Source organism: Erinaceus europaeus, chromosome 3, assembly GCF_950295315.1.
Source record: "Erinaceus europaeus chromosome 3, mEriEur2.1, whole genome shotgun sequence".
NCBI classification, from domain to species: Eukaryota; Metazoa; Chordata; class Mammalia; order Eulipotyphla; family Erinaceidae; genus Erinaceus; species Erinaceus europaeus.
In genome coordinates, this window is record NC_080164.1 from 61,594,706 (window position 1) to 61,619,815 (window position 25,110).

The window sequence follows — 25,110 nt, forward strand, 5'->3', positions numbered from 1 at the left end:
TGGACTGCACATGGTTTAAAATCCTTAAATGCTGAAAAAATATCCTTTAGCTCTCGTATCTCAGCCACTAGATCTCTTAATGGTGATGTATCAGCAGGGGGCGGGGTCAGGGACGAGGAAGCCTCAGGCGGAGCTGAAACCGCGGCAGCAGGGGCCGGGGGCGGGGTCAGGAAAATGGAAGCTGCAGGCGGAGCTGAAACTGGGACAGCAGGGGCAGGGGCGGGGTTCAGGAACGCAGAAGCTGCAGGCAGAGTTGAAACTGCGGAGGCAGGGGCCGTGGGCGAAGCTGAAACCGGGACAGAAGGGGCAGGGTTCAGGAACGCAGGCGGAGCTGAAACCAGGATGGAAGGGGCGGGGTTCAGGAACGCAGGCGCCTCAGGCGGAGCTGAAACGGAAGCTGAAACCGGGACAGAAGGGGCAGGGTTCAGGAACGCAGGCGGAGCTGAAACCTGAAAGGTGGAAGGGGGTGGGGTCAGAGGAGGAGCGTCCGAACACGTGTGCGTGTCTGTGGGAACGGAATTCTTGGGTTTAGCCGCTGATCGCTTAGGATGTCTAAGTCTTAAGCACATGTGATTTAACTCTCGTACCTCAGCCTCAAGGTCACTTATCCTTATGGCATACCACGTTTTACATATCTTGAAAGTGGCGACCACAGTTAAAAAAATCCAAGGGGTAGCGAAAATTAAACCTTTTATGACAGCGGGAATCTGTCCCAGGTCAAGAGATAATGACTGGGACACCTCCTCATAAAACGAGAAATTTCCCATAGTGGAGGGAAACGCGGGGCCACAGAAGTGGGCGGATGCCACTTACCTGTGTCTGGGCGGTTTCGGAGACCTCAGGCCGGGCGTGGTGTGGGTACGGAACACGATGGGCGCCAGATGTTGTTGAGGTGGTCTGGTGTCGGGCTGCACCGCGGAGAAGAGAGCGGACGTCCAGAGCAAAGGGGTACACAGATCTTTATTATAGGATGGGGGGGGGAGGTTTGGTTCAGACCACGTGGAGCCAGCCAGCAATGGCCGACCGCAGGGGGAGAGCAGGGAGCGAGACCTCAGAGAGGGAGAGCCGAGAGCCCAGAGAGAGCGAGGGGAGGGGTGAGGGGGCTTTTTATTGGGCGACAACCAGGGGTGACGTGTAGGGCCAGGATTGGTTGAAAGGGGGCACTCTAGGATTTAGCGAGGCATAGAAAAACCTGGGGGTGGAGACTGCATCAGAATAAGTCCTCAGCAACACTCAACCAGGTGTGCCACCACCTGGTCCCTCAAAATACATTTTTAAAAGTCGTCCAGTTGATGTAGTGGTAGAACATGGAACTTGCATGCCGGAGGTAGTGATTTCAAACCCCAGCATTGTAGTGTTGCTCTGGTTCTTGTTCTCCCTTGCATAAATCTTTAAAAATGTAGTCTAAAAATAGGAAAGATGTTTTAGAAAGGAATGGTAGCCTCTATGTTTATCAGGGATACAGGTCTGTAGTTTTCTTTTTTAGTTGTATCTCTGTCTGCTTTAGATACCAGGGTGATGTTGGCTTCATAGAAAGTGGAAGGATTCAGCTGATCTTGGATGGATCTTGAAAAATTCATGGTAAGTGAAACAGAAGGATGACTATAGGGTGATCTCAACTTCTCAGGCAGAAGTTGAAAAACAAGATCAGAAGAGAAAATACAAGTAGAACCTCAACTGGAATTGAAGAAATCTCTAAGTGGAGAGTTTAAGTGGGCGGTAATGCACTAGGTTAGGCGCCCATAGTATGAAACACAAGGATCAGTGCAAGGATTGTGGCTCCTCACCTGCATGGGGGTCACTTCACAAGGGATAAAGCAGGTTTCTCAGGTGTCTTTCTTTCTCTTTCCCTCTCTATATCCCCTTCATCTCTCAATTTATCTCTGTCCTATCTAATAAAAAATAAAATAAATAAATAAAAAGGAAAAGATGGCTGCCAGGAGGAGTGGATTTATAGTGCAAGCACTGAACGCCAGTGATAACCCTGGAAGCAAAAAAGAAAAAGGAAAAAGAAAGAAAGAAAGAAACCTCTAAATGAAAGGTGCATAGAAGGAAAAATTTGAATTTAATCTTACAGGACATTGCAATTCAAAGACTATTAAATTCTGTATAAAGCACAATCTCTCTTTTGCCAGACAGAGAAGTTTCCTGATTGTACTCTTGAGATATTATAAAGCATTTCTAAGGCTGCTATTAAATTTGAGAATTGTAAATTGGTAGGTTTTCAAATAAGTTCCTCCAGACTTCAGTCTGGTCTAAAGCTTCCTGTTTTTACAATTAACTCCTCATGTTTCTCTCTCTTTCTCTGTCTCTCTCTGAAATCTAAAGACAGACCAGAAAGCATCTGGTTCTAGAGGGGAATACAGATTTTTGTGAGGACCAACTACCAATAGGAACTAGAAAATATGCTGTCTTAAAAAACAAACACAAAAATTCCTGTGCTAACCCTTAATCATTGCCTATAATGTCCTTATCCTGTAGTATTTGGTGCCAGTACTTTATGGCCTTTTCCACTGTGAATAAAGCTAGTTGGTCTGTCTTAAAATAAATTCCAGTATGATTTTGTCAAACTTGAGGGATTACAAAGAAAGGTGGACTTGCTAGGCTTTGGACTTCTGCTAGAAGCGATGCTTCTTTCTTGGTGCCTGCACTATCTTGATCTACATCTCCAAATAAAAAAACTGTGACTAAGAAAGAGTCATCAAGAACAGAAGGAAAAGATTGGTAGTAAATGGGCTGGGCCAAGGTTTGTGTACTGACCAGGACATGAGAAGTTTCAGTTCTGTAACATCTAGTAAATTGCCACATAACAGTAATTTAATTTTGACTAAGATTTTGAAAAAGCATGTTTCTCCTCTCCACAACAAGAATCTTTCAAAGGAAACTGAAGGAAGATTTTATCTCAAGGTTTTCTTTCTTTTTTTCTTCCCCTAAAGATTCTTTATTTGGTTGGATGAAAATGATGAAAATAACTTCAATAATATTTGAAGACCTCATACTAAAGGATTGCATTTGGTTTAATTCTATTATTATCCCTGCATTACATGTGAAGAACAGAGAGGTTTCATACTTGCCCTGACTAAAACAGTTGGTAAGCATCAGAGCCTAGGTTTGAATCAGACAGTAAGAACACTATCCAGCCTCTCATTTAATTAAGACATCTTGCTGTTTCTTAACTCAATCTTATGAAAAAAAATTTTTACTGCTAATTAAAAAAAATCACGTAAGTACTCAGAGTAGGTATTTATGCAAATGTAAACATTACAGATTGCAAAGCTATAATACTGTGTTTTCTCCAAACAATTTTTCATGCTCATTTTGTCCCAGGGGAAAGTCTATCTTCCTTCCAAAAGAGAAGTAACAGTTGATTTTGCTGGGCAACTCTTAAACTTATTTTGGTGACTCCAGTTGTGCATGGCACAGAGATTTATGACAGATATGTAATCTGTTTATTTGTCACCAAACTTGGAAGACTTCCAAATGTTTCCCTGAGTAGCTCTTGATTTTGTCTGGATATTTTTTCAATGGCCAGTCAGACAACGTCTGAATCACGTTTACTCCAGTTCCAGAATACCAGCATCTTGAAAGACAGCTTTTGATTATTTAAAATCTTACTATTGATACATCCACTAGCAATGTTGAAGAACATTCATGCTTTAATAGAAGGCTGAATATTATTATTATTAAGAAGAAAATAGCAGTCATTTTTTTAAAGCAAGTTTGCTGCTCGAGTCCTTGCTCTGCCATTTGCTGCAGTGAGTTTTCCCATTCCGTTTTGCAGGCGAAAGCACGCTTAACAGATCAAATCAAACTGTCCGAAAAAAGGAAAAAAAAAAAAAAAAGCTGTCTGCATCCCTCATGTTTAAAAGAGAAGGATTTCATTCCTTTTCCTTCACACATCAAAGAAGGCAGTCGGGGAGGAAATAAACCATAATTAGGCATGAGCTAGCGAGCAGACAGACCCCCTCCCCTGCCTTTCTCATCCGCCCCCCCGCCCCCCAGGCCCTGGCAACGGTCCTGGGCTCGAGCGAGGCGCCGGCCACAGCAGCAGCTGCAGCGAGAGCGCGTCCACGCCCGTTGCCAGAATGTGGGCGGCGGCGGGGCAGGCGCGGGAGCGCGCTCAATCGGAAACGCGCTCATGCAGCGGTTTTCTTCTCCGACAATCCAGAGGCGGCGGCGCGGGAGGGGCGGGGAATCGGCGGAAGGATACGGGCGCGGAAGGAGCAGCGCGCTCCCTTTGACGGCTGCCTTGCGGCCCTACTAGAGCGGAAAGGCGCGGGTGTGATGCGGCATTGCGGTTCTGAGGCCGTTACTCCGGCTCCTCGGGAGAGGGCGGTGGAGGGGACTGGAGCGCGCCGCTGATTTTTTTTTTTTTTTTTTTTGTGCCGGGGCTTCACAGAGGCGTCTTGAAAAGCCGGGCAGGGCAGGGGAGGCTGGGGCGTTAGGGGCACACAAGCGAGCCCCCACGCCCCCCAGGAGGGGAAGGGGGCTGGAGGCGAGGCTCCAGGGCCCGCGAAGGATGGTGTCTGTTCGGGGGGAAGGGGCGAGCCCTGCGTGGCTGCGGTGAGGCGCCGGCGGGCCGGGGAGGCTGCGCGGGCGAGAGCGGCTCCATGCCCGCGGGCGGCTGGAACGTGCTGGGCGGAACGCGGAGGCCGAGCTGGCCGGACGCTCGGGACCCTCGGCGGGGGCTCTAACGTGCTCGTTCATCTGCCCACGTTGGGTCAGCCCTCTGGGTGTGGGTGAGCAGTTTCTCTGCTTTGGCTTCCGAGGCACCAGACAACCTTGACGGGCTTTTTTTTTTTTTTTTTTTTTTGTCTTGCCTCTCCATCCCCCTTTCTCCTTCTTCCTCCTCCAGATGCCTTTTCTCTGCCCCTCCTCGCCCCGCACAGACATTTCCCTTGCAGGCGGCGGCGGCTGCGGCTGCTGCTGCTGCTGCTCGTGGCGGCTGTCGAAGCCGCTTGGAGGAGGGGGTTCTGCTGGTTTCCGTCTGGGATATTCTTTAAGGAAGGAGAGTTTTCCTCCCTTCCACGATGACATTGTCTTTCCGTCTCGAAATGGCCTTTCATTGATTTCTACGGACTTTTAACGTTTAGTGGCCAATTCGCTAGGCGTATTTTTTTTGTGTGTGTTAGTTCCTTTTTTTTTTTTTTTTCCTTTCTTAACCCTTTTTAAATACATTATCTGTAAAATGGAGAACGAGATTTTCACTCCGCTTCTGGAGCAGTTCATGACCAGCCCCTTGGTCACTTGGGTAAGTGGGGTGTCCTTTATTGTATGTTTTGCTGCATTATGTGCGGCTGCGGAGATGGAGGTGGGCGTTCTTGTCTTGATGATCCCTCTGCTCTAGGTTAAAACGTTTGGACCTCTGGCTGCAGGAAATGGAACTAACCTGGATGAATATGTGGCTTTGGTGGACGGGGTATTCTTGAACCAGGTCATGCACCAAATGTAAGTGTTGTTTTCTCAGTAGCTTGTTTTATTTGTGAACACACACACACACACTCCACACAACCCACACACCATACTGTGAACTTGAGACATTAAGCATCTAATTTCCTTCTTTGGTCAGACACATTCAGGTGGCTTCAGAATTGGGTCTTGTAAGAGAGAGAGATAATCTTAAATCCCCAGCCCATTTATCACAACCTTGTGATTTTTCTACCTGCTAAAATTGTGAAACTTTGATTTTTCGTTCTGCAAACCACATACTGTCATTTATTGTCTGCAGTGCTGAAACCCAAACCACATTGTGCCCTCTTTGATAAATTTGTAGAGCTCTATGAGAATAGTTTTCCTAAGGTCAGGGTGAGCTACTGTAAAGCTATGTGCATTTGATGCAAAATGTTTATTTTTATTTTTGTCTTAAAATAAATGGCTCACATTTTGAAATTATAAAAGTAATAACATTTCAGAAGAGAATTTCAAACAACAGGTTTGATGGGTGAGGGCCATTTCTGTAGTGTGTACTTTTGATGATTTACATTCATTTCAGTAACTAAGATTTGATTAGATGGATTTTTGTGAGAATTATTAGATTTGTATTTGCAGGGTCATTTTAAGTATTCTTAGAGCTGTTTTTGGGAAACAGGTAACTGAAATCTTGATGCAACTAAATGAGTCATTTAGCAAGCAAATCTTTGTTGTTTATGTTTGTGGTAATTGGGTTTATCTTGAGTGGGAAATTTAAGATGGAATAGACAGTAAACAATGAAATCATTAACTGCATCAATGAAATAAAAACTACTATATGGGGGAGTCGGGCTGTAGCGCAGCGGGTTAAGCGCAGGTGGCGCAAAGTACAAGGACCGGCATAAGGATCCCGGTTCGAACCCCGGATCCCCACCTGCAGGGGAGTCGCTTCAGTGAAGCAGGTCTGCAGGTGTCTATCTTTCTCTCCTCCTCTCTGTCTTCCCCTCCTCTCTCCATTTCTCTCTGTCCTATCCAACAACGACAACAACAATAATAACTACAACAATAAAACAAGGGCAACAAAAGGGAATAAATAAATAAAATAAATATATAAAAAAAACTATATGTATTGTAGCAAACCTGCATTTTAAAATACATCAGTATAGCCTATCAAACTGGGTATTAGAATTATGCTAAAGATAATGTGTATATATTTTCTTTCTCCTGAATCTGATTATAATTGTAGCTTGAAACTTGAAGATATTTATATATGTGGGAATTTAGTGTACTATATTAATAATTGCTACTAGATAATAAGATCAGGTCAAATAACCACAGTACATATAAAGCATCAATCTGTATTTTATTTGAAATTATTCTGTTTAAAAGTCGATCAAATACATAAATAATTGCTTAATCAATAACTTCTCATTCTGTATGTTCAAAGAAATTTGTGTGCCATTTTTCATGTGTGTTGATTTATTGTATGTCTTACAAAAGTGTTTTGTTTATGTACCTAGAGAAACATATATGTTATCTAAATGTATCTGTGTAATTTTTTTCCTTAAAGGAAAATGGAATTATTTCCTGGGGTAATAAGTATATTTTTGGCTACTTTCCCATGGAACTATTTATTGTCTTTGAAATAGTCCACTATTTCCCAAGCAAAATGATAGAATGATTAAATTAACTTTATTTTAGGGAACACACATGACAGGAAGGGTAGCCATTACAGTAGATACTCAGGACTTGCTCCCCTACGCCTCTTTTTAAAACTTGTTTTTAGAGAGAAAATTTTGAATTTGCTGAACTCTGAAAAAAAGCTGTGTTCATAAAAATAGGAAAGTACATTACTTTAGTTTTCCATTCTGTTTAAATGATTATGTTCCTAAGAATATTTTTTTTTAGTCCTGAAATGCTAAAAACGCTTTATCTTGTTTTCACTTTGAGTACAGTTTTATACTTCAGATATATATTTTTATGTTTATATAATGATGTTCCAAAATAGTGGTTGCCAAGTTTTTCTGGGAGGCAGACTAGTTCCATTTCAAACCTCAAATCTGCTTCTGTTTTCACTTCCACCTCTCAGTTTCTTTAAAAGTGTTTTTTTTTTTTTTTAGTGTCCTAATTCTGTTCTGAATGACCTATATAAATTAAAAGAAAAGAGAAAGAAGAAAGACTAATCAAATTACATACTAGCTTTTTAAAAAATAATTTGCTAAAGTTAGATGAGCATACATATATTTTAATGGACTATTTACTTAAAAAAGCAACAAAATGGACAGTTTAAAAAGATGTTTTCTTTGAAATCATTAAGATTTCTGTTATACACTTAAATCAGATTGATATAGTGTACTATATTATGGGGTTGAAACTGTACCTACTCACTTTACCTAGGAATTAGCCCTAGTTTAAGCTTTTTTTTTTTTTTTTTCTAAATAGGGAGGGAGGGAAGGAAAGGAGAGACACTACAGCACTGCTTTACCAGGAAGCATCCCCTTTGCATGTCCAGGTGCTAGAACCTAGGTGCATAGGTATGATAAATTGTTTGGACTATTAAGTGAGCTGTCTCCTGAACTCCTGAGGATTTTTTTCCCCCTAAATTTTTATAACCAGGGCAGTACTCAGCTCTGGCATATAGTGGAACTGGGGACTGGCCCTTGGACCTCAGTGCCTCAGTGTGGTCTTTTACCTAACCATTATGCTATTTCACCAGCTCACCCTAAGGAAATTTTAGATTGGAACCCTTTGTAAATGTAACTTACAATGTACATCATGTTAATTTTTTTTTTAAAGATTTATATACTTATTTTTAAAAATTACTTATTTATGAGAAGGATAGGATGAGAGAAAGAACTAGATATCACTCTGGTACATGTGCTGCGGGGTATTGAACTCGAGACCTCATGCTTGAGAGTGCAGTGCTCTATCCACTGCACCACCTCCTGGATTACTTCATATTTCTTCTGTTTGGAGTTTGTTGGGACTTCTTAAATCTGTAGTTTGTAATTTGGAAATTTATGGTATATATATTTAAATATGTACGAATACATATATTTTGTACATCTTTGGAAATACAGTTGTGTGTATTAGCATCACTGATGATTTGGTTTGGCTTAATTTTTTCAGCCTTCATTTTAGATAATCTTGCTATCTCCAGATTCATCTTTTTCAATATTTAATCTGATGTTAATGCAGAATATTTTTTATTTCAGGCTTTCTTCCTCCCTCCCTTCTTCCCTTTCTTCCTCCCTCCCTTTCTTTCTCCCTACCTTCTTCTCCCTCTCTTTCTCTCTCTCTTCCTTTCTTTCTCTCTCCCTCCCTTCCTTCCATCCATCCTTCCTTCCTTCCTTTCTTTCCAGAGCACTGCTCAGCTCTGGCTTATGGTGGTTCAGGGGATTGAACCTGGACTTGATGGAGCCTCAGGCATGAGAGTCTGTTTACATAACCAGTATGCTATCTGCTCCTGCCCCCCATCTTTTTCTTTTCCTTATTTTTTCCTTTATTGGGGGATTAATGTTTTATATTTGACAGTGAATATGATAGTTTGTACACATCTTTTTCAATATTTAATCTTAGATTAGTACAGAATATTTTTTAGATTAGTTTAGTACAGAATATTTTTCATTTCTGGCAGTTGGGAGCTGGGGCTCAAATGAGATTCCTACCCGGTCCTTGGACTTTGTGCCATATACGCTTAACCCACTGCGCTACCACCTGGCCCCATATTGTTGGTGTAGTTTCATACTTTTGCTGTATTTCTGGTAAATTTTGAGTGAATACCATGTATTTAGAATTTTCATTTGTTGGGTGCTGAGTATTTTTGTATTCCGCTAAATGTTTTTGAGTTTGTCTGAGATGTAGTTTAACTACTTGGAAATAGTTTAGTGTTTTCAAATCTTAGCTTTTGTTAGACTGCTTTGTCATTACTACTGAGACAGAACTGTTCTGAGCACTTAGAATCATGAGAACAAAAACTGTTTCTGGAGCTTTATTTAGTTACAATCAAATTAGAGGTGGTCCCTCTAATTCCCCCTCCCCCCCGCATGTATTTTCCTTACACTCAGCTGAAGACTTGAGTATATTGTGCAAGAACTCTGGATGTTTCTGTGTTGCGCCTCTCTCTTAGGTACATGGCCTTATATTTAACAGTTATTGTCTCCATACTAAGTTCTGTTTCTTCAACTCAGGAGACTTCAGCTTGGTGCTCTATTGGTAATCCCTATCTCTGGTTTATGTCCTAGAAAAACTGGAGCAATTATAGGACTCATCTTACTTGTTTCTTATTTCTTAAGGATGTATTGCCCTTTGTTGCTTGATGTTCAATGTCTGGAAAAATGCCTTTCACATACTTTGTCTTTTTATTTTTCTAGTTCTTTTTCAGGCAGGAGATACTTTTTTGGGGGGATCGTGTAAATTTGAGTCATTTTATGCTTTCATGATGAAAAGAATACTTATTTATTTATTTTTACCCTTTGAATCTTGTATATTCCTGCCTTCAGATGTAACAGATTTTGTCTTAGTAGCCTTACAATAGAATTTATTTTTTTCTGTCTAAAGTGCTTGAGAATATTGATGTAGTAACTTCGGTTTTACAAAACATTTTGTACTTAAAATGTGAAAGTAAGGAACTGAATTTACCAGGTGAGTTGAATAACATTTTACAATCTGTTCACTGACATGGGACTTACTGTATTCAGAGGTAAATTCTGGATTTCCTGGAGTAAGTCCTTGAATCAAAGAATCTCTGTAAGAGCTTGTGACATGGCATTAGTCCTCTAACTAATGCCTAAGGGGAATAGGAAGCTATTCAGAAATCTGGAATGATGGGCCAGCTCTTCTGCATGCTGCAGGGCATTTTCCTACTTCGAGCAAATAAAACCTTTTTTCCCTTGGTGCTGCTTGTTAGGCATGGGGCTTGATGACAGTGAAATAAAAATCATTGTTTTCCTGTTTGAGCTGTCAATGTAGTTCTGTAACCAATTTTGTGTGGGTACTGGCAGGTCAGTCCATACTCCCAGCCTTTTAAAAAATTTTTTAATTATTATTATTATTTAAAATATTTATTTATTCCCTTTTGTTGCCCTTATGCTTTTTATTATTATTGTTGTAGTTATTATTGTTGTCAGGTAGGACAGAGGGAAATGGAGAAAGGAGGGGAAGACAAAGAGGGGGAGAGAAAGATAGACACCTACAGACCTGCTTCACCGCCTGTGAAGCGACTCCCCTGCGGTAAGGATCCCCATCCCTGCAGGTGGGGAGCAGGGTGTGTGTGGGGGGGGGAGTCCTTGAACAGGGGGCCTTAAGCCTGTCCTTGCACTTTGCACCACCTGAGCTTAACCTGCTGAGCTACCGCTGGACTCCCTTTTTAACCAATTTTGAATATAGCTTGCTGTAATTATTTTTTCTTTAAAATCTGTAATGTTGTGAATTTAATAATCCTAAAGTTAAAAAGAAAAACACATTCAGAAACACACTTAAGCAACTGAAATATTACAGTTTCTAAGTATTGAGAACATCATTAATATCTTTAAAATATTTGCAATTGCTTTCTTTTTAAATTTTTTATATTTATTTATTTATTGGATAGAAACAGCCAGAAATCGAGAGGGAAGGGGGTGGTAGAGAATGGAGAGAGACAGACACCTGTAGCACTGCTTCATCACTCTCAAAAACTTTCTTCCTGTGAGTGGGGATTGGGGACTCCAACTCAGGTTGCGACATGTGTGCTCAACCACCCGGCCCCTTGGAATTGCTTTCTATGATTCAGCCCCATTAGACAACTATAGAGATCTATACTTAAAATACTTGGAAATTGTGATATATTTTTTATAACTTTTTTTTTTTTTTTTACAATCTTGAGTTTGAAGAGACATTATAAGTTATCTACAATGAAAGTCATTTTTCAAATAAAACTGACACATGGTTATCAGACTTCTGCTTAAATATTTCTTGAGAAACAGATAAAGTTGACTGAGAAGTGTCTCTCTGCTCAGTGCTTAAGATTTAAAAGATTGGGGGAGTTGGGCAGTAGCACAGTGGGTTAAATGCACGTGGTACGAAGAGCAAGGATTGGGGTGAGAATCCCGTTCGAGCCCCTGGCTCCCCACCTGTAGGGGAGTCGCTTCACAAGCGGTGAAGCAGGTCTGCAGGTGTCTATCTTTCTCTGCCCTTCTCTGTCTCCCCTCCTCTCTCCATTTCTCTCTGTCTTATCCAACAACAATGACAGCAACAATAACAATAGTAATAACCACAACAATGATAAAACAACAAGGACAATAAAGGGGGAAAAATGGCCTCCAAGATCAGTGGATTCGTGGTGCAGGTACAGAGACCCAGCTATAACCCTGGAAGCAAAAAAAAAAAAAAAATTTAAAAGATTGGGAGCTAGGAAATAGGAAATATTTATGTAAAACACTTTGATATTCGTGATCCCAGCATCCCAGGTTCAATCCTTAGCACTACCACTAGACAGAACTGGCAGTGCTTGGCTGAAAAAAAAAAAAAGAAATAGGAAATATTTATGTAAAACACTTTGATATTTGTGATCCCAGCATCCCAGGTTCAGTCCTTAGCACTACCACTGGATAGAACTGGGCAGTGCTTGGCTGAAAAAAAAAAAAAAGAAAGAAAAGATAGGTGTTAACTTTATGATAAAAGTTACATAAAATACATAGGCTTTCTAAGTATAGTTTTGACTCTGAATTTTGGTTTGGTCACTCAGGTTTCTCTCACTAGGTCTCATCTTAATATTTTATTTACTTACTAGGTAGGAACAGAAATCAAGAGGGAACAGAGATAGAGATGTAGAATGACACCTACAAGCAGTGTTACAGCTCTTTTAGAATTTGTCTAGAAGGTCTTCTGGTCTCTATCAGAATGCCCCGAGAAAGAGAGAGAGAGAGAAATGAAGGAAGGTAGGAAGGAATGAAGGAAAAAAGATAATCTACAGTGCTGTTTTACCGCTGCCAAAGCTTTCCCCCTACAGGTGGCCGTTGGAGCTTGAACCCAGGTCTGTGTTCATTATAACATGCTCTCAACTGGGTTCACCACTGCCCAGCCCTGGACTCATTGCTTTTTTGTTTAATTTTGTTTTTGTATATTGCTTCTCTAAAAAACAAGATGTAGTTAAGAATTGCTTATTACCGAGTTGTGGTATATCTTCCAAATATTTTTCAAATGTGTCCCTGATCTCAGGTAAATGTACTAGTTCTTTATTGGTCTTTTGAGTTTAACCTCACCCTTTCTTTAAGTGTCTTCTCATCTGTGATCAGAAACTTTCTAAAACTTTTTTTTTCAATGCTGGAGCCTTAGGCATGCACAATTTCACTGTTCCTGGACCAGTTTTTCATTCTAGTTATTTCAGATGGAGTGGGGTAGGGGGATGGGCACCACAGGACTGCTTTGTGGTCTGTAGAGTTTCCCCCTCCCAGTGCTATGCCACTCGTGGTGCTGGGATTTGAACCCAGGCCTTTGTGAATAAGGTGTGAATTCTACTGGATAAGCCATTTTCTGGCCCTAAAACACATATCCTCTTCTCTTTCATCTTCTTTAGCGATTTTTCAAATATATTTAATGAGAGAGAACCAGAGCACTGGCATGTGTGCTACTGGTGATGGAACTCAGGATCTCATGCAGGCAGATGCTGTGCTCTGCCACTGACCTAACCCTGTGCCTATAAAACATGAGTGTTTTTTATATTACTCTTTTTCCTTCAAATAGTGGGTTGTCAGAAAATCATGACACGTTTATGCATAGATAAATATGGCATGAGTTTTACAATTAAAAAAAAAATTCCCTTTTGTTGTCCTTGTTTTATTGTTGTAGTTATTGCTGTCTCGAAACTTTACATCAGGCTCAACCTGACGCTGTTGACTGGCTACGGAAGAAGGGCAAACGCTAGAAGAAGAAGTTATTGCTGTTGTTATTGATGTTGTCGTTGTTGGACAGGACAGGACAGAGAGAAATGGAGAGAGGAGGAGAAGACGGGGGAGAGAAAGATAGACACCTGCACACGTGCTTCACTGCTTATGAAGCGACTTCCCTGCAGATGGGGAGCATAGGGCTGGAACTGGGATCCTTATGCCGGTCCTTGCGCTGGCACCACGTGTGCTTAACCCTCTGTGCTACCGCTGACTCCCGAGTTTTAAAAATTTTAGTAGAATTTTATTAGTGATTTAATAGAGTTTGCAAGATTATAAGTTTGTAGGAGTATAGTTCCATACTGCACCCTTCCCCGCCCCCAGTAACGACCATATTGCTCACAGAGTCTTAGTTCCTCTTAGATTTAAAAATTTTTTTTGGTATTGTATTATCTTTATTGATTGATTGATTGGAGACAGCCAGAAATTGAGAGGGGAGGAGGTGGTAGAGAGAGACAGAAAGACACCTGTAGCACTGTTTCACCATTTGCTAAACTTTCCCCCTGCAGGTATCGAACCTGGGTCCTTGCGCACTGTAATGTGTGCTCAACCAGGTGCGCCACCACCCAGCCCTGTTCCTCTTATACATATATATTTTTTAAATATTTATTTATTCCCTTTTGTTGCCCTTGCTGTTTTATTGTTGTAATTATTATTGTTGTCATCTTAGTTGGATAGGACAGAGAGAAATGAGGAGAGGAGGGGAAGACAGAGAGGAGGAGAGAAAGATAGATACCTGCAGACCTACTTCACCATCTGTGAAACAACTTCCCTGCAGGTGGGGAGCTGGAGACTCAAACTGGGATCCTTATGCCAGTCTTTGCACTTCACACCACGTGCGCTTAACCTGCTGCGCTACCGCCTGACTCCCCCTCTTATATATATATATTTTTTATCATTTTAAAAAATTTTGGGGGGAATATGATAAAGAACCAGAACATCAGTCTGGCACATGGCATAACATGATTTCTTACAATTCAATAGTAAGTTGTTTTTTTTTTTCACTCTATCAGAGTAAACACATTATTTTAGCATTCAAACTTCTTTGGCATCTGGCTGCTGCCAGGCTCTCTCATTTCATTTTTCTATATTGGGGCTGTCAGAACAGTCATGATGCATTTTTGCATGGGAAAACACATCATGACTTTTCCGACAATCCAGTAGTACTATTTCTTAGTGCCTAACTCCAAATTGCAAAGCAAGGTGTGTTCTCTGTTTGTCTTTCTATACATACTTCCCTTCCATAAAACCCTCTTCCAGCATTGCTTTTCCACCTCCTCAGCACTGCTTCTTCTTCTTCTAGCGTTTGCCCTTCTTCCGTAGCCAGTCAACAGCGTCAGGTTGAGCCTGATGTCTGCTTGTTGCTGGCTTTGAAAGTGACTGGGATCCATGTGGATTCAGTCAGCTAGGAAGGATCGTCAGTTTCCCCAATAAATGGGTACTCATGGGATGCACCACGAGAAGGTCGATCCAATGCATCATCCCCTCAGCACTGCTCTTTTTGACTAACTCCTACTTATTGTCACTGCTCCTCTGCCATTCCCTAGAGAATACTTAGTGTATAGTAGCTTCGTAATACTCTTCCATTGAATGAATGAGTCATAAGAGGTTGGAAGGTAAAGTAGAATAAGAGAGACTTGGGTTCATACAGCATTGTGCTACCTATTAAGTGTGACACCTTAATTGATTTGCTTAACTTTTAAAATCTCAGTTCCTACATTATAAGGTGGGGGATAATACTTCCTTCTTATAGTAGACATAATGTCTACTAAAGCCAGGACAATTTTTTTTTGTTTTGTCTACCACTGTATTCCCAGTGCCAGTTGTTGTCATGATTATTATCCTATGCTAATCCATACATACTTATGTTTCCTTAAACAAATCATCTTTGTCCACAGATTAGTTTTATATTGTCTCTTTTGGTATCACATCTACATTGCTCTATGATTTTTAGCAAGTTAGTTTTTTATTTTTCACATAGATAAACAGGTCAAGAAAAAAATCAAATTAGAGTAGTGTTTGTACATTGTTTAATATATAGTTAAATATTCAGTAAATGTTAACCGCTGATATCTTTATTTTTGTTATTTAACAATTCCTCTATACTGTCCTTTTTCCTTCTCTTTACTAAGCAAGTTTCTGCTTGTAGCTGAATGTTCTGAAGTTCTTTGACAGAGTTCAATGCTTTCCCCCATAAGATACCACGCCTACCCCAACTGCATTTAGAAACTGGGGATCTTTTGTTAATGCCACTAGCACCTAGCATAGTACCTGGCATTTATTACTGCACCAGCTCTTACTACAGATTTGTTTTTATGTGTTTATAATAAATGTCAAAGTAGTGAATAAAGACATTTTATAATTTTTAAAAATTTGAGGATACCCTCAGTTTTAGTGTACAAAATTTTGTTTTTAGTTTATCTCTCCTCCTATTTATTTATTTATTTTTTTATATTTATCAGAGACTGCTAATCTGTGACTTATGATAGTGTTGGGGATTGAAGATTGAATCTGGGATGGATATACATACATATATATGTATGCTTTGTATGCCTGCTTAATGAATCCATTACCACTCCCAGTGGCTTTTTTTTTTTTTTCTGTATAGAAATTGAGAGAGGAGGAGGGAGAGAGAGAGGGAGAGGGAGAGAGAAAGAGAGAGACACCTGCAGCACTGCTTCACCACTCATGAAGCTTCTTCCTCCCTGGGTGGGATGGGGATTAGGGGATTGAACTGGTGCCCTTGAGTAAGGGGCCAATATATAACACATTGAAACTGGTACCTTTGGTGACTGAGGTATGAAAGTCTGTTGTGATATTGATGGTACAGTTTCCCTAATTCTCATTTTTATTTTTACTTATTCTTTGAATTATTTTCAATGAGGGAGAGAATGAAAGACCCCAGCATTGCTCAGTTCTGGCATATGGTGTTGGGTGTTGGGGACTGAATCTAGAGCCTCTGGAGCCTCAGGCATATAAATCCTATGCTCTAACACTGGGCTATCTACCATGTATATTGGGAGGGGGAGGGAGACACAGAGACACCAGAACATTTCTCAGCTCTGATAGTGGTTTGGGGTTTGAACCTGAAGCATGAATCTTTTTGCATAGCTATTATGCTGTCATCCCTACCCCATTGTCTTCTGCTATTTCTTTTAATCACCTTTATTGAATATTTTCCCCACCTATCTTACATCTTGCTTGTGGCAAAAACAAGTTATAGTTTGTGATTTTGTATGATATTGAAATGTATGTTGAGTTGGAGGATAGCTTACATGGTAGGACATTGCCTTGACATTTTTATTTTTAATTTTTTAAAATATTTTTTATTTTTCCTTTTGTTGCCCTTGTTTTTTATTGTTGCTGTTGTTATTGATGTCGTTGTTGTTAGATAGGACAGAGAGAAATGGAGAAAGGAGGGGAAGACAGAGAGGGAGAGAAAAAGATAAACACCTGTAGACCTGCTTCACCGCCTGTGAAGCGATTCCTCTGCAGGTGGGGAGCCGGAGGCTTGAACTGGGATCCTTAGCCAGCCCTTGTGCTTCGCTCATGTGCAGCAGGTTAAGTACTTAACCCACTGTACTACCCCAGCTGACTCCCTGCCTTGGCATTTTTAAAATTATTTTTTCACAAGGGTACCAATTGCCTTTTTAGGGTTTGTGAAGTGTTTTGTGTCTAACTGTAAGGATATGTTTCAACATTTAAAAATAATATTTGAGTGGTCCGTGAGGTGGCACAGTGGCTAACACACTAGACTCTCAGGCATGAGGTTCAATCTCCGGCAGCACATGTACCAGAATAATGTCTGGTTCTTTATCTCCTCCTAGATTTCTCATAAACAAACAAACAAACAAACAAACAAATAAATAACATATTTTAATAAAATGATATTTGAGATATTACTCAATATTAAGAGGTGTCTGTCTAATAGTTAAGTACATCATTAGTAAGCTGGCCTCCTTGAGAAAGTGGATGTGATTTAGAGGGAGGAAAATCTGCTTGAACTACTGGTTTAATCCTGAGTCAATCATTTCACTATTTAGACAGATACTAAAACTTGAAAATAGCCTTACTATTTCTATTATTCTATTACCTATGCATTCTTAACCTAATTTTCTTACTCATTTTTATTAATAAACTGAATAGTTCAAACTCATCAACTTTATTTTAGTGAAATGCCTGCCGCCTACATTTGTGAGAGCCATAGCAAACATTCATTTGGCATAATAGACCTAACTTTTAAAGGTTGTAAACCAGGTTAATGAATTATTAAAATGTTCTGGTCTTGATAAATGATTTTGCACAATGACTTAAAGGGAAAATTTCAAATATAGAATTTGTGTGATTTAGAATTCATAAGTTCATAGATTCAGATCAAAATATGGTGGAGCTAATTTGCCCACCCCCCCCCCCCCCATCCCATGCTTGGCTCAATACCACAGAGAGGTTTGATGTGCATGTTTGGGGACATCTTAACATTTATTTCAAAGTTTACACTCTTACACTTTCTTTCTTCCTTCCTTTCATTTCTTTTTTTTGCCTCCAGGGTTATTGCTGGGGCTCGGTGCCCACACTACGTATCCACTGCTCTTAGAGATTTTTTTCCCTTTTGTTGTTGCTCTTGTTGTTTTATTGTTGTTGTAGTTATTGTTGTTGTTATTGATGTTGTCCTTGTTGGATAGGACAGAGAGAAATGAAGAGAGGAGGGGAAGACAGACGGGGAGAGAAAGATAGACATCTGCAGACCTGCTTCATTGCCTGTGAAGCGACTCCCCTGCAGGTGGGGAGACGCGGGCTTGAACCGGGATTCCTAACGTTGGTCCTCAAGTTTTGCGCCATGTGTGCATAGCCTGCTGTGCTACTGCCTGACCCTCTTTCTTTCCCCTTCCTTCCTTCCTTCCTTCCTTCCTTCCTTCCTCCCTCCCTCCCTCCCTCCCTCCCTCCCTTCTTCGCTGCCTTCCTTGCTCCCTTCCTTCCTTTCTTTAAAATGAATCAGTATGTACATTTTATATTTATTTTGGATAGAGGCAGAAAGAAGTTGTAGGAGGGAGATTAAGAGGGAGAGAGAGTGCAGCACTGTTTTACCACTTGTGAAGCTTCTTCCAACCCCCCCACCCCCCGTTGCAGGTGGGAACTGGGGGCTTGAACCCAGGTTCTTGCACATTATAATGTATGTGCTCAACCAGGTGTGTCACTGCCTGGTCCCTGTTTGACTCACAAGTGTTTGCATCTGTAGGATAGTTTGTCTTCAGAATAGATCTGGAGTGTAGTCTCTTGAAATTGGGTTGGTTGTTTTTGAACAAGAAATCCCAGACTGGAGAACTCTCCAAAGGCTAGAAATGGACCTACCCTATGACCCTGCAATTCCTCTCCTGGGGATATATCCTAAGGAACCCAACACAGCCATCCAAAAAGATCTGTGTACACATATGTTCTTGGCAGCACAATTTGTAATAGCCAAAACCTGGAAGCAACCCAGGTGTCCAACAACAGATGAGTGGCTGAGCAAGCTGTGGTATATATACACAATGGAATACTACTCAGCTATAAAAAATGGTGACTTCACCGTTTTCAGCCAGTCTTGGATGGACCTTGAAAAATTCATGTTGAGTGAAATAAGTCAGAAGCAGAAGGATGAATATGGGATGATCTCACTCTCAGGCAGAAGTTGAAAAACAAGATCAGAAACGAAAACACAAGTAGAACCTGAAATGGAATTGGCATATCGCACCAAAGTAAAAGACTCTGGGGTGGGTGGGGAGAATACAGGTCCATGAAGGATGATAAATGACATAGTGGGAGTTGTATTGTTAAATGGGAAACTGGGGAATGTTATGCATGTACAAGCTATTGTATTTACTGTTGAATGTAAAACATTAATTCCCCAATAAAGAAATAAATAATAAAAAAAAGAAATCCCAGAGTCTTAGATAACTTCAGTGTCATCTAAAGCAAGGTATGTATGGGCACATTCGTTTGTTTCCATGGACTTGTTGTCCAGCAGAGAGAAAGGTATGGCTTGAGGAGGGCCAGAGTAGAACGCAGGCAGAGATCCCCTTTATCAGTATCTATTGTACTTAGTGAGAAGGATTAATACAAAGATCTATTCATGGGAGTCGGGCAGTAGCACAGTAGGTTAAGCGCAGGTGGGTCAAAGCGCAAGGACCGGCCTAAGGATCCCAGTTCGAGCCCCTGGCTCCCCACCTGCAGGGGAGTTACTTTGCAAGCGGTGAAGCAGGTCTGCAGGTGTCTTTCTCTCTCTCCTCATCTCTGTCTTCCCCTTCTCTCTTCATTTCTTTCTGTCCTAACAAGGACAACATCAATAGCAACAACAATAAAAAACAAGGGCAAGTGCAAGGATTGGCGTAATGATCCCAGTTCGAGCCCCCGGCTCCCCACCTGTAGGGGAGTCGCTTCACAAGCGGTGAAGCAGGTCTACAGGTGTCTTATCTTTTTCTTCCCTTCTCTGTCTCCTCTCCTCTCTGGATTTCTCTCTGTCCTACCCAACAACAATGACAGCAGCAACAACAACAATAATAACCATAACAATGATAAAACAACAAGGGCAACAAAGGGGGAAAAATGGCCTCCAGGATCAGTGGATTCGTGGTGCAGGCACAGAGCCCCAGCAATAACCCTGGAGGCAAAAACAAACAAACAAGGGCAATAAAAAGGAAAATAAATAAATAAGTATCTATTAATTCCATGAATAGTTTCTGGGTGCTAACTATAAAGTAGCCAGTCTGCTTGTGCTGGAAATATGATGTGAAATAAAATATGGTCTTTGCCCACTAGTCAGAGGGATAAGTACGTAATTAAATTGAAGTGTGGTATATTTGTGGTATAATGATATTAGGCATCCAAATAGGTGAAGAGAGGTTGGTGTTTTAGATGACAAGAGCAGCTTGAGGGTGAAAAGAAGATGCTCAGGAAAAAGTATTAAATAAAAACAGATCAGTGATTAGCTTTTATGTTTGTAATAGAAACTAAGGACTTGGGTTTCAGAAAAGAAATGCAAAAGAGGGCCAATGATAGACAAGAAACACCATCACCAAAAGACTGAAGATTGCCACATTACTGCTGCGAGGAAATTACAAAGGGAATTAAGTGTAAAGGTCAATATGAGTATTGTCTGGCAAGGCTTGAGATCTTATTTGTGATTTGAAAACATTAAGAGTCAGCCTGCTTGGTTTGAATAATTTCTCCAGCAATGCTTAGTTAGTCAAAAACTGGCAAAGGATCTATAGGGGTTATTCAGATTTGAGAATTAATATGTAGATGGGAAATACTCTCAGATGAATAGTTGAATAGAGTTTGAGCATTAAAATAAGGAAGAAAGCAAGGATCATGAAGAGGAGGCTGATAGATCTGAGGTAATAATGATGACAGATGAGTAGATAAGGAAAAGTGAAAGGGGAGAAAGGTTAGGCTAGGTTGAGGTCAGAGGGAACTTTTAGAATTTGAAATTTTGGAGGTTAAATTATCAATGATGATTTAGAACCAGTGTTAGACCACTAAGTGGGTAGACAGATGGAATAGAGTAGAAGTTACTAAAATTGAGGTGGGACTTGATTCCTAACTAGTTTTTAGAAATTTATTTTTATGAGAGAGTGAGGGAGCTCAAGAAACCAGAGCACTGCTCAGCTTTGACATGTAATAGTATGGGAGATTGAACTTGGGTCCTCTAGGGCCTCAGACATTCAATCCACTGTTTTAACATTTAGCTATCTCCCTGGTCCACTTCCTTTCTTTATGAAGCTCTGATTACTTGGTTACCATTAGTGATAGAAATGAGTATTTTTAATTAAAATAGCTAGACCAAAAATATCTAATTTTAACAGTGATATAATTACAATTTTATACTGTAGTGGGAAGGAAGGAAATTGGCAATTACATCTTCCTTTTTTTTTTGTTAGCTTAATTCTTGTTAAAAATCAGAGGGAGGGCTGGTGAAATAGCTCAATTGCTACTGGAGGAAGCTTTAGTGCTGTTGCCTCTTTCACTGTCCTTCTGCCTATCTGTCTAAGTAAAATAAAATAATAAAAATCAGTTTGAGATATCTCAGTAGTTTCTCAGGAAAGTAAAAAAAATTAATTTTATTCCCTTTTATTCTCAATTAAAAAATGTAACATTATTAAATTTTAAAGTATAGCGTACTGGCAGCTCAGGAGGTGGTGCAGTAGCTAACATATTGGGTTCTCAAGCATGTGGTTTCCAGTTTGATCCCTGGAATCACATGTGCCAGAGTGGTGCTCTGATTTTCTCTCTCCATTCATAAAGTATGACACACACATAGAAACTGGTTTAAGTTATAATTATTCAACCTGATGCATTTTAACAAAATGAATATAGAAGTGTAAACATAACCTGGTTTGAGAAAAGTAAAGCAACATAATAAAAACCTAGCTCTGGGGGCCATGCAGTGAAAGGACCCAGGTTTGAGCCTGCTCCCCACCTGCAGGGAGGGACACTTCATGGGTAATTAAGCTGGTCTGTAAATATCAATCTTTTTCTTCCTCTTCCAGTTTCTTTCTGTCCTAGCCAAAAAAATAGAAAGGAAAAAAAAAGTTAACAGTAGTCTGCAGTGAGTCAGTATATGCAGCAAGTAAGTAGAAAGACCTAAAAAGACAACATAAAGTTAATAATGAAATAGTGTATACTTAGGCTTAGATACCCTCCTCACCTGCTTCCTATTATACTTCCCTCCCTCACTTCAAAGCTAACTTTATCAAAGTAAGGACTACAAAAGCTGAATAAGGGCAAGAGACTGGCATACTTTAACAATGACTCTTAAGTCTCTATCAGACCACCACATCAGCTGAGGCCCTAGTCAGGAGTCCTGAGACTCCCAAACAGACATGATGGGCCTAGAACTCGAATAGATCCCTCTCTCCATTATTACTGGTCCTCCATTAGGAACAACACAGTAGACCCCTTTGTGGACCCTCATAGGACCTTGCCCTCAGTGTGGCTCAACAGCAGTAGAGAATGTTCCATCCTCCAAAGTTAGGTTGGGCAACATACTCTATATTCCACCTGAGGAAGATAGGCTCTGAAATTGGGGCAGCTTGGAACATTCCTGCTCATGACCACAGAATATGAGCTCAGATCTACAGGGATACAGAGGTCATATAGGCTCCTAAGCTGAATATGGGCCCCAGATCACATCAAATCATTGGGGTTTACAGTCAACAGTATTTATACACCTTTCCCATATTAGGGAGCTACTCTCTTCCCTGATCCAGCTTTCTGGTCCTTTTTCCAGCCATGGCATCAAATCTCTTCAGACAATAACTTAGATCCACCTGCATATCAGATATCAGGCTCAGAAAAATAAATTAAATAAATAAATAAATAAATAGTATGTCATGGGCTCTTTGGAATACAACTGAAATAGGAATTCTATCTATAAAATGGAGGGACCCACCCCCAACTCTTCATATGAACTTTTCCAGCGTTTAGGTTCATGATTAGTCAACAATTTGTTTGGCTCTATATGTTAACTCTTTTTTTCAGCCACCAGGTTCCAGATGCTAACATCATGCCAACTGGATTTCCCTGGGCAGACAACCCCACCAATGTGTCCTGGAGTTCCGCTTCCCCAGAGCCCCACCCCACTAGGGAAAGAGAGAGACAGACTGGGAGTATGGATCGACCTGCCAACGCCCAGGTTCAGTGGGAAAGCTATTACAGAAACCAGACCTTCCACCTTCTGCACCCCATAATGACCCTGGGTCCATACTCCCAGAAGGATAAAGAATAGGAAAGCTATCAGGGGAAGGGATGGGAGGGATATGGAGTTCTGGTGGTGGGAAATGTGTGGAGTTGTACCCCTCTTATCCTCTGGTTTTTGTCAGTATTTCCTTTTTATAAATAAAAATTAAAAAAAAAAAAGGTTAAAATGGCCACAGTAAGAGACAGATGCGTAGTGCTGGCACTGAACCTCGGTGATAACCCTGGTGGCAGTAAGCAAACAAACAAACATGACTAGAATCAAGCATTGAAAAAACGAAAACCTATCTCTCTACACAAAAGCCCTACTCTTGTGCCATTTTAGTCACAATTCTCCTCGCTTTTCCTTTGGATAAATTCACAAAAATGGTATTAGTGTGACTACCCTACACTAGGAAGAATTTTTTAATTTCACATTATTGTTGACAACTTGCCTATTATTTAATGTTACCTGTAGAGTCTTTGTCCTTAATTAAGACCAAGATTATTACAAAGTTCTGGAGAAAGAATAGTGGAGTCAGTATTCTACTCTATCAGTACCAAGACTGGTTACAAAAAAGTAAACCACAGTTAACTTGAATGTTCAGGGAAAATGAAGTACTGTGTTTTCTCATATTTGAAAGTTTACTTAGTTTATTCCATCTTTCTTCTTAAAAACCTTTGCAAATATAGTAGACTATATTTCCATCTTTACAGTTAGAATATACATGTGATGGCTCAAAATCCTTTAGTATAATTTTATTGTTTTCAGCTTAGATATTTGTGTTAAGTATTGAATATATGTAATGTGTTCACATGTATAAGTACATATATGTATATACATATACCCATATGAAATCTATAGTGAGAGGTGATCCCAAGTATGTATTTAAAAATAAATATCTGGGTATTGCCTATTTTGCCTTCAAGTGGCATAGACTTTATGTTTGTTTTCAGCGTGTATATGTGTGTGTGAGAGAGTTAGGACTGACTTCGAGGTATAGTCAAGACACACTAAATAGGGAAAAAATTAGATTTGATTGAGCCCTTTTTCCCAACATTTTAATTTATTTATTATTGGATAGAAATAGAGAGAAATTGAGAAGGGAGGTTAGTGAGGGAGAGAGAGACACTTGCAGCCATGCTTCACCACTTGTGAAGCTTTCTCCCTGCAGATGGGTACCAGGGGCTTGAACCCAGGTCTTTGTGTACTGTAATGTGAGCTCTTAACCAGGTGCGCCACTGCCTGGCCCCCCTAGGTATCTTTCTGAGAAACACAAATACTGGTCTGAAGAGATGTATGTACACCTATATTCTTGGGCAGGGAAGACAGCATAATGCTTATGTAAAGAGACTTTCATGCTTGAGGCTCCAAGGTCCCAGGTTCAGTCCCCAGCACCACTATAAACCAGAGCTGTGCAGTGCTCTGTTCTCTGTATCTCATTAAAATAAATAAATAAATTAGAAAAAAAAAGTCACACCTATGTTCTCACAGCACAGATTATAATAGCCAAGATACGGAACAACTGGAGTGCCCAATGACAGATGAATGGATAAAAAAAGCTGTTGGTGTGTCTACACAATGGAATTCTAGTCAGCTGTAAGAAAGGATTAGCTCTTGCCATTTGGTGCAGTGTGGGTGGAGCTAGAGGTGGTTATGTTAAGTGAAGTAAACTAGGAGGTAAAAAATGGCATGATCTCCCTCTTATGTGAGATATACTTAAAAAAAAAAAAGGAAGAAAATCAAACAAAAATAAACTCAGAGACTCTGGTGGCAGTACTGAGGTTACCAAGTAGGAGAGGGAGAAGAATAAGGAGGGTAGTGTTCAGTGGCTTATGAGTGGGGGAGATTGATAACGTTGGTGTGCCAGGCTAGCGTGGGGGTGCCTCTTCCTGGGTGTGTACTCTCTGGGTTGGAGAGAACTCACCAGAGCCAGCCTGGGCTGCTACTTACTCAGTGATGCGGGAGAGATGACTCAGGAACCAAACTTGTGGCGGTGAGGCAATGCAATTCTTTATTGATCAGAGAGCCAAGGCTTTTAAAGGGCAGGCCCAGAAGTGGCAAGTC

The 25,110-nt window shown here is 40.5% G+C and overlaps 1 protein-coding gene and 1 non-coding gene across 5 annotated transcripts in view; both read left to right on the forward strand.

The window, feature by feature from the left end:
• The first annotated feature begins 4,270 nt into the window (after positions 1 to 4,270).
• The window catches only part of CCDC88A (coiled-coil domain containing 88A), a 143,471-nt gene continuing 122,631 nt past the window's right edge, over positions 4,271 to 25,110 (forward strand). For 2 of the 4 annotated variants that reach the window (XM_060187247.1, XM_060187246.1), the window contains exons 1-2: positions 4,271 to 5,251; positions 5,348 to 5,448. In XM_060187247.1, coding sequence (XP_060043230.1) covers positions 5,189 to 5,251; positions 5,348 to 5,448 — 164 coding nt within the window. In that variant the 5' untranslated portion in view covers positions 4,271 to 5,188. The remainder of the gene's footprint in view (positions 5,252 to 5,347; positions 5,449 to 25,110) is intronic. The other 2 variants (XM_007525464.3, XM_060187250.1) reach the window with 1 other exon arrangement.
• Positions 12,235 to 12,296, forward strand: LOC132537903 (U7 small nuclear RNA). Its single transcript, XR_009549316.1, has one exon. It is a non-coding gene; the product is annotated as a U7 small nuclear RNA (small nuclear RNA).